We start from the raw sequence: 10,466 nt of genomic DNA on the forward strand, positions 1-10,466 counted from the left end.
AACCATTGCCCTCTCCTCTCCCTGCCATCCTGAACCAAGTATTTTAACTTCTCTTATCCTTTACCATCTATTTTCCAATACCTGATATAGCCTATCGCTGTTTTCCAAAAACAAATACATCTTCTCTTTTACATAAGAACTCCAGGCCTCCGTAGCATTTTGTCTGTCTTTACTGTTTATAATCTCCCTCAGTGATAGTAGAATTGTTTGTATTCAAGCCTATTTGCACTGAAGGATTTCCATCATTCCCATATTTGTAGAAAAACACTTTTCAGGGCTTCTGTCGGTCTTTTGTGGTCTTCTCTTGGCAGTTTTATTTCTGTATTTAGTAATATCTTATACTCACCATTATACCATTCTTAGCAAGTAGCAAAAATATTTTCATACAATGTATATTCAATAAATACATACATCATTTTATTGAATCCAACATTTTTATTGGTTCCAGATGTGCAACTATCAAGAGCTTGGAGTTTTCTCCTCTTTTTTTAGCCCTAAAATTGTCAGAAAAGTTATAAGCCTTCATTGAAAGGAGTTCTCTCAGCATTTGTATGCTTCCTCAGGCCTGGGACTTGTGGAAGACTTTAAAAATCCCTCTGCGAATCTCCTTGGTCTTCACACTGTAGATGATGGGGTTGAGCATGGGAGGTACAAATAGGTAGACATTGGACATCATGACATGAACAACAGGTGGGGCACTTTTCCAAAAGCGATGGATCATGGAGACTGCAATTATGGGCACATAAAAGGCCAGCACTGCACAAATGTGTGACATGCAGGTGTTGAGTGCCTTGAGCCGCTGCTCCTGGGATGCGATGGCCAGCACAGCTCTCAAGATCAAAGCATAGGAGAGAAGGATGAAAACTGAGTCTACACCATAGGTCAGAATGACCACGAAAAGTCCGTAGATGTTGTTAACATGGATGTCCCCGCAGGCCACTTTCATGAGATCTGGATGGAGGCAGTAAGAGTGATGCAGAACGTTGCCCTTGCAGAAGGGCAGCCTTTTCACCAGGAAGGGGAAAGGGAAGAGAGTGACGAAACTCTTGGTGAGGATACCCAGGCCCAGAGCCAAGATGCGGCTGTTGGTGAGCACGGTGGCATAGCGTAATGGGTCACAAATCGCCACAAAACGATCAAAGCTCATGGCCAACAGTATGCCTGATTCCATGAAAGAGAAAGTATGAATGAAGAACATCTGGACCAGGCAGGCATCGAAACCAACATGGCGGTAGTCGAAGCAGAAAGTGGCAAGCACGGTGGGAAGTGTAGAAAAGGAGACTCCCAGATCATTGAGAGAGAGCATAGAGAGGAAGTAGTACATGGGCTGGTGCAGAGCAGGCTCCCGGACCACCAGAGCGAGGATGCTGAGGTTGCCTGCGATGGAGACCAGGTAGAGGATGCAGAAAGTCAGGGCAACCCAGGCTTGGCCAGTCTGCATCCCGGGGATGCCTGTCAGCTGGAGTGTAGCTGGCTGGAAGGGAGTGCCATTGAGGCCAAGCATGGCGGGCAGGAGGGAGAATACAGTTGGGGAATGGGCCTGAGAGAGCGTATTGGGGGTGTTCTTCACTGTCTTTCTTTCAGATATCCTGTCTCCAACACAAAAGGTCAGAGATTGAAAATGCATGTCTGTGCTCCTACCTCCCCCATTAAACTCTGACTTCTGCGACTAAGGAACTGAATTCTACTCATTTCTCTGCCACCAGGGTTCGCTGAGGTCACAGTGGAAACTCCATGAAGGTTTGATGATCACCTGAGAGCCCATAAGAAAGCAAGGCAACATGGCGAAAGACAAAATAATCCTCCAGTCTCCACCTTAAACTGAAGTATCATTTGCTTCCCATCTACCCAGACATTCTGGGAATTGGGGAAAATATAAAAATTAGAATAGATAGAGAAGAGGAAACACTGTATATACCTCTAGGAACTCTTCAGTAGATGGCACAACCTGTAGCCATAAAATTATAGCATCAGTAACCTTTAGCCAGATTTTACCTCAGCCTCCTATCCCCATAACCACTACTGAACTTGACATCACCCCACACTATTCTACCTCTGATGCATGAAACTCCAGTTTTTCTCATTCTGATTAGAGGTTGCCTCTTACCTTTCTATGCCAGTACACTAGATCTGGAGTCTCTATCTTTATTCTACTTTCTTGTGGTCTACTCATCTATTAACTCTTTACTAACTCCCCACTAAGACTATCTTGCCGGACGTGGTGGCGCACACTTGTAATCCCAGTGCTTGGGAAGCTGAGACAGGAGGATCGCACAGGTTCAAAGCCAGCCTCAGCTACTTAGTGAGACCCTGTTTCCAAATAAAATATAAAATAGGTCTGGGAGTATAGCCTGGAGGTAGAAAACCTCTGGGTTCCACCCCCAGTATTGAAAAAAAATAATAGACTGCTATCTTTATCACTTTTTTCCTCTTTGGCATTCACATAGTACATTCCAATTTTAGATAAATTATGTAACTAAGCCAGGTGTGCAGGTGGGAAAAAATCAAGGAAGCCAGGGTTTTATCATAATATAAAAGGAGATAATTATTTATTTCCCCTATCTAAATTTTATGTTTATTCACACTTTTATCCATTTTTATCTCCAGCTTTCTGAGGAAAGGATGTCTCTCCTTCTCCAAAGACAGGCCTTATTTATACCTTCCAGAGTCAATTTCTTGCCACCTTCTTTTTTTTAATTTTTTTTAATTCTTTTTTTAAATTTTTTATTGGTGCACTGTATTCATAGATCATAGTGGGATACAAAAAAACTTTTGTAGACATACATGCACACATCGCCAGTCAACCCCCACCCAATCCCCACCCCATTCCCTCCCCATCCCTCCTTCCCATGCTTGGCTTGGTGGTTGACATCTAGTATTATAGCAATTTATCCAAAATTAAAAATGATAATCTCACATAACAGTTTCATTTGTCTGATACCAAGCTTTTGATACTTAAAGATAACATTTCAATATTTCTTTTTGGTTTCTTTCTTACCAGAGAATATTTTTTTCTTTTTTTTTTAGATGAAACTATCATATATTTATATATTTATTTTTCAGAAAAAAATCTATCCTAATATAGAATATGGACTCTAGATACCCAAAACGATCTTGAAAAAGAACAAAGCTAGAAGATGTATATTTTCTGATTTCAAAACATATAAAACTACAATAATTGAAACAGTGTAGTACTGTTCTAAATCTTGCCACCTTCTTTAGAGACTCTTCTGTTTGTTTCTGCCTTTCCCTTTATGCAATAAGCATGTGTGAGATCCCGTCATAGAAACACTATAACCTTCCCTTTTTAGTTACTACCTCACAACCCTTTCTTTTAACTCTGTTAAATTTCTAAAAACACTGCCTCCACTGATGCCAAAGAGATGGAGCTTGTAATTATCTGTTTATGTGTCCATCTCTCCAACATACTTCTGAGATCCTCAGTGTCAGGAATTCAATTTTATTGATCTTACCTTCCATTACTGTTCATTTTCATTGTATTGTGGCTTCCAAACAAATATCACTATGCGGATCGGCAACATCTTTGTCTCTAAATGTAATAAAAATATTCTGCTTTTACATTTGGCCTTCCTGCCAGAGTTAACACTGTTGATAATTCATCTTTTTAAAGCTACCTCTTCCTTTAAGGAACTATTTCTTAATTTTCTTCTTAAATTTTTCCTACACTGATTTCTTCATATCTGCTTTCTTTGCTGGATCTTCCTTCTTGTGTGCATGTATGTCTAAGGTTTTTTACCCCATTATGATGTATGAATGCAATACACCAATAAAAAAAAAATTTAAAAAGAAAAAATAAATATCAGCAGCCTAACTCCAAGTAAAATAAGAAACAAAATGGTAAAAACTGAGAAACTATTTCATAAGAGTTTTAGTTTTTATAAAAAAAATTCTGCAACTATTTTTCCATGGTATCTAATAGCTCGAAATTAAAGCTCCAAATCCGGTACATGGGAAGCTGAGACAGTAGAATTGCAGGTTCAAGGCCTATCTCAGCAACTTAGCGAGATCCTGTTTCAAAAAATTATTAAGATAGAAAGGTATAGGATGTAACCCGAAGGTAGAATGTCCTTTGACTTAATCTCCAGTACCAAAATAATAACAATGCATAATTATTATTATAAAGTCTGATTCTGGAATTTAGGCATAATGGCTACTTTTATCTTTTGCCATTTCCAGAGTTTTCACCCTTTGTCTAGATTCCAATTAAATATTGTAAAAGTTGATGGATATTAGGGGCTAGGGAATGCCAAGATATCAATCACAATCCTGAAAGTATATAAACTATGAGAAGGAATTTTTTCCTTTGGTTTCTTTCTCCTTCATCTGAGAAAACAAAGCACTCCTTTAATCAGGATTTATTGTTCCTTATCTTCTAGAAATTTCTTTTCCTCGCAACCCATGTTTAAAGTCAATGTCTCTAAGAAATATTTTTAAATACAGCCTGTCTACCTTTGATTGTTTACTATATTTATCCCCAAACTGTAGCTGAGTACTGAAGAAATGGGAGGACTCTTGGCAACACCAAAAGATAATAAGAACCCTTTTTCTGTGTGCATGTATGTCTCTATCACTTTGAATTACATTATGATGTGAGACGACAATGCACCAATAAAAGTATATTTTAAAAACCAACAGTGGGGTAAGTAGGCTTACCCCACTGCACTTAACTTAGTGCGCTGAAGTAGCCCAGAGTGGTTCCATTTCTTCTACATCATAAGGTTTCCTGTGTGGAAAGCAACTTTGAAGTCATTTCCAAAAATAACAATGCCCCACTGCCACCCAAAAATCATTCTTTTTCTGTTTTGTCCATGGGTATTTCAGTCAAATATTTCTTTGTGTTGTCATTCTAGGAAGAAAGGTCAGGAACATGGAGTCTCAGTACATGCATGAGCAGGCATACGCATGTGGTCCCTCAGAGACACAAGGAAGCATACATGTCTACACTTCCACATACAGATAGTAATAGGTATGTTCTCACATCTACACACACACACACACACACACACACACACACACACACACAGAAGCTATCATACACTCCCTTGGTTGCACATAACACTGTCATAACACAGAACTCTAAAAGACTCATGCCTACTTACTGGTACTATATGTTTCAAATATTCTCCCAAGTTTATAGTCTCCTGAACACATATTTACCCACAGAGAGGAGAGAGAGAGAGAGAGAGAGAGAGAGAGAGAGAGAGAGAGAGAGAGTCAGTCACAAGCATTAAGAGAACTTCAGCATACCTCTACTAGTGATAATAGTCCCCTGACATACTCAACAGTGAAAAACAGGCTAAAATTGAAAACCACATTGTTGAGTGACTTCATTTCACTCTGTGAATTTTTTTCTCCAGCTGCAAACCTAGGGCTAGGTGTAGGAGAGAGTAATTCAAATTGTAAGTTTTAAAAATAAGATGTATGAAATAACCTCAGGACAAAAATCTAGGTCTGGTGCACAGACCCTTGGCTTTAGGGTAGATGGTTTGGTATGAGGGGTTTTATTCAGAAGGACCCTTAGCATCATTTATCTGTGATCACTTTAGAAGGAGATAGATTAAGGTCATGTGTGGGGGTTTTTTGGGGGGGAGCATAGAAGAGATAGACTTTGCCTGAATTTTCAGTTAAAAATATTAAAATTGGGGATAAAGTCCAGATAAGGAGCTCAGGTTGGCAGTGTCAGGGAGGGAGCACTCACTGAATGGAAGATGCTTCTCTTCCTATAGATGAATATACCATGCTGTGGGTCCAGCTGGCAGAGTGGCATCAGCCTATTATCCTATGATATCAATTTATTAATGCATCCCAATCCCAAGGGAGGAAGAGGAGTGGAGATAATTAGGAGAGTGACATCAAGGAATAGTGAGCTGGACCACAGGAGAGTTGCTCCCAGGAGAATCTCATCCTCGGCCTAATCATCCCTGATATCATCCTCCATATCCATTACCATGCCAACCCTTCTTTGGCCAGGAATGCAAGCACAGTGCACACAGACACACATAGTCATAGGCAGCCTGAGAGCCCCACAGACGTACCCTTAGATGCATTCAGCTATCTATTTCCTGATCTTCTCATGGCCACTTTGAATGAACAAACATACAGACAAATACGCTTCTGCCCAGTGCTTTGGCCACTAATCATGTATCTTGACACCTCAAACACACACTATAATCTGTGTGTTCTAACACTGATTATAAAAGCCAATTTAGATTATAGGCATAATTTTAGAAATAGAGACTCATACACATACTGGAAGAAATGGCCCAGTATGATTCTAAGTGTTGTCATCCTCACATAGCCAGAAGTAGTATTTCAAGCACATATTCATTTTACTAACAGATCCATAAATGTCCAATGAATTCGTTCCTCATGTCTATTCAGAAGTCAACGAATGGAATTTAAATACATCCTTGGTTTTTGTACATATACCAGTGTCCGTACAGCATGTTTTCTTTATTTCTTTATGCAAGCATTTCCTTCACTCCTCCAATGTATAGGACTTTGAAATTGCAAGCAGTTCATTTCAACCAAAAATGAGCAAACAAATAGAGGATGAAAACACATTACTGAGCAATTTATAGACAATATTCTCACCACCGGTGTTTATGCCAAGCAATAAAGACATAACACTTATTCTTACAAATATAAGAACTGAAAATTCATTCACCTAGCAATTCAAACATGCCCCACCACTAACCTAGATATATATGTCATAAACATATTTCACAAAAAATGAATTCACTTGTCAAAAATTATCTAATATTCATATGATATCTGTGCACTGTATGTTTGAAAGAAATCAAAGAACCCTACAAAATATTGAACTCCAAATCATGATATAAATGCTGGCATATTTAGGAGGATGTGTACTGATGTTATAATATACTTTGAAATGCCTAGAAAAGGTAAGAGATGTATAGGTGATTGGGACTGATATGTATATAGATAGGTATATGATGAAGTAAGTGTAATAAAAGATCAATGATATAATATAGATGTTGGGTATACTAGTGTTCCTATAAAATTCTTTCAAAATTTTTGTGTGGTTAAAATTTTTCATGATAAAATGTTGGGATTTTTAATCTAAAAAATTAAAGATTAAGAAACAGCTAATGCAATGTGTGTTTTATATTCTTGTGTTTTCTAGGGGGAAAAAATTGCAGTGCTGTTGATTGAACCCAGGGCCTGTGTATGCTAGGCAAGCCCTCTATCACTAAGCTATATTCATATCCCCTAGAAATCTCTAAGGTAGCAGGTTCAGCACATAAATTTTGTTTTCTGAGATTAATTCAGTTTTCTCTCAGTCCCTCTACTGTGCTCTTATTATCTTAGATTATAGCTATTATATTCTCTATAACCTCACCATCAAGCAACAAACCATTATTTTTGAAAAATCAACATGTACCAAAACCCAGAACATTCTTTTGAAAGTACAACCCACATTTAGAATACCAGTGAACAATTCAACCCACTGCAGGTGATTAAAGATAAAAATCAAATTTCTAAGCTGCAGTTTGTTTTGTCTAAGGTCAGTTGCTTAAATTCAACAAACAGAACACTCCCTGCCATACTCACAGCCCATTCCAGGGACTTGTGGTTCTGCCCTCAGAGGTCTTTCTCCAGCTTAGGCCACAGACCTGGCACAGCTGTTTGTTTGTTTGTTTGTGTGTTTGTTTGTTTGTTTGTTTGTTTTGCGGTACTAGAGATGAAACCCAAGGGCACTGTACCGCCGAGCTACACTTCCAACCCTATTTTTTAATCTTTTTAGTTTTTTTTTTTTCTTTCATGGTAGAAATAACCGGTGTCATGAAGGAGGCAAGTCGGGAGTGGTGGCATGCACTTGTAATCCCAGCATTTGGGAGGCTGAGACAGGAGGATCTCAGTTCAAGGACAGCCTCAGCTGCTTAGTGAGGCCCTTTGCAACTCAGTGAGACCCTGTCTCAAAATAAAGTATAAAAAAGAGGCCTGGGGTGTAGCTTGGAGGTAGAAGGCCCCTATGCTCAATCCCCAATACTGCAAAAAGAAAAGAAGGGGGCATCATTTATAGTTGAGCAAGTAAAGTTTTAAAAATACAAATGGACTTTACGTCAGTTCTAAAGTATTTTCCAGAGAAATCTGGTTGTCTGGCCTTGAAGGAGAAGATCATTCTATACAATAAATAGAATCTTTATTCATCAGAACTTGACAAGTTAGACTACTCTCAGCTTTAGTGATCTACAATACATTGACACTTGGCATGGTACTGACTCTAAAGATGAAATCATTATAAGTTTTTAAAAAGCAAATGATACAATAATAACAAGATGAATGAATTGTCTTTTGTCCTACTCAAGTTAGTGTTATTTACCCTCAGATCTGCTCCTTGCCTTCTGAGGCTCTTTTCTATATTACAGGGATCTAATCATTCCTTGAAGAATCTTCCAAACTCCTATATCACCTACCTTCCAGATGGATTCAACATATGGAAAGTATGGACAGTTACAGGGTGTGCCCCTCGGTCCCTGGCGCACCTTGGGCAGTCTCTACCCTGGCTCACACCTCTTTCATGATTCCAGCTTCTACTGGTTGTACTCACCTTGACTGCAGCTCTGATAACCCCATCTTTGCCTCTCCAGTCTATAGGTGATGGTAGCTTTCTGTTGCAAATTTTTCAGCTGTATTACCAACTGCTGGTCAATTTCTCAGTTATTTAACAATCTCTGTAAATAATTTTAATATTAAATTCATTCTGGTTCTTGCACTTGTTATTAAATCATTGCTTCTCAGTCTCACTTCAGTCTTCCATGCTAACATTTGTGATATTGGGGCTGAGGCACATTGAACTGCATTTTTTCTTTACCAGTTATATCCCAAGATCTGTGATAGGGGGCACTAAAAAGCAGAAACAGTAAAGAGAGCCCGTATCCTCCTATTACTTTCTGTTGTGTGTTACCCCGGGCACATTTCATCAGTCTAGCACCAGTGTTAAATTCCAGTTGTGTTAGTTGGTTCTATTTTGCAGCTTTCCAATATTCCCAGAACTAGTCTTACTATATTCTCTTCAGGAGTTCATTCAGATCAAGCCAAAGAAGCCTTCCCACCTCAAACTCCACAAGGAAGTAAGTCTGTCATAGGCACCTCTCCTCTGAACTCATGGTACCCAGAACCACCTGAACATCATCCACTCCTCAGAAATTTAACTTTTGGTCTGCAGCATTCTCTTCCAAGCTCATACCATTTAATGATTCCAAACCCTCCTTTTGTTCATCCAGTCCTGAGTCAGAGGCTACTTCCTGAAGTCCCCTCCAACGCTGCCTTTCTATTCCCTTTTTGTCCCATGTATACTCTAACACTTGGTTACCTATTATTTACATTCATTTTTTTTTTCATTTATAGAAAATGTTGTGGTTCTTATGTTCTGATTGGACCACTGCATCCTGGTTTCATCTCCTGGGTTAGATTGTGGTTCTTAAATATGAATTTCACAGCCACTAAATATGGTGCACATACAGCACATGTCAAATCTAAATGAATGAAATCTAAAATTGATAAATGTCATATGGCTTTGATGGCAGGATTGAATGAGGGATGAATGCTGCACTGGGGTTGAGCATTTGTTGTGACAGAGGAAGACCGTCCATTTCCTAGATGGGAAATGTTACTTTTTGTGACTGACTAATCTTACTTAGCATTGTACCTCCTATTCATTTCTTGAGCTTACATATGTCATGTTGCATAAACCTGAGATCTCTTAGAAGATGCTAATCTCCTCTCATACAGTTCCTGCCCAACTAGATCCAGAAAATATCTTGTGTTGGGTAGATAACTGTCATGGCAAGTTGCTGAGTTCATTTTCAGCCAGATGAGCACAGGATTTATCCTCCCAGCAGTCATTAAATGCCTCAGGAGATTAAAACCTCCTTAAATAATTTTCAGACATTAAATCAGCATCATTCCTCCTCTCTCCCTGGGGCTTGGAGAGAGATATAAAAGTGGCAGGCATGAATTCACTTCAGCAGATACACTCTGAGGTTGCCTCTCATCTATTTGTCTTCTGGTGAGTTCTGAAACCCTGTAGGGATGAGCCGGATTTATCTCTTAAAGCCTGCCCCAAGAAAGGTGAAACTGGGTAAGAGGTAGGTGGAGATGAAGTGGGAGGCTGGGTGGAGGGTATGTGACAGCAATATTTTACTAGAGTGAGCAGAGAGGATGGAAATATCCCTAAACTAGGGGTCTGGTTCTGGCACTAATTGTACAGCCCCGTACACCATGCTTCTCTAAATCACTAACTGGCCATCATCAACATCCCTGGGACTTAAAGTTTCAAAGGCAATAGTTTCTTTTTCTTCTAAATTCTTTCTTTTTGTGTGTGTGGGAGAGTGGTACTAAGGATTGACCCCAGCAGCATTCTACCTCTGAGCTACACCCCAGGCCTTTTATATTTTTTATTTTGAAACAGAGTCTCA

The 10,466-nt window shown here is 39.2% G+C and overlaps 1 protein-coding gene across 1 annotated transcript; it reads right to left on the minus strand.

Moving 5' to 3' along the window:
• Positions 1–559: 559 nt before the first annotated feature.
• On the minus strand, positions 560–1,504 carry LOC308267610 (olfactory receptor 51I1; the record flags this gene model as incomplete). Its single annotated transcript, XM_080702441.1, has 1 exon — positions 560–1,504. The coding sequence occupies one exon, from the start codon at positions 1,502–1,504 to the stop codon at positions 560–562; it is 945 nt and encodes a 314-aa protein (XP_080558567.1).
• Positions 1,505–10,466: the final 8,962 nt, after the last annotated feature.

Source organism: Muscardinus avellanarius (genome assembly GCF_963383645.1).
Source record: "Muscardinus avellanarius genome assembly, chromosome: 1".
Lineage (NCBI taxonomy): Eukaryota > Metazoa > Chordata > Mammalia > Rodentia > Gliridae > Muscardinus > Muscardinus avellanarius.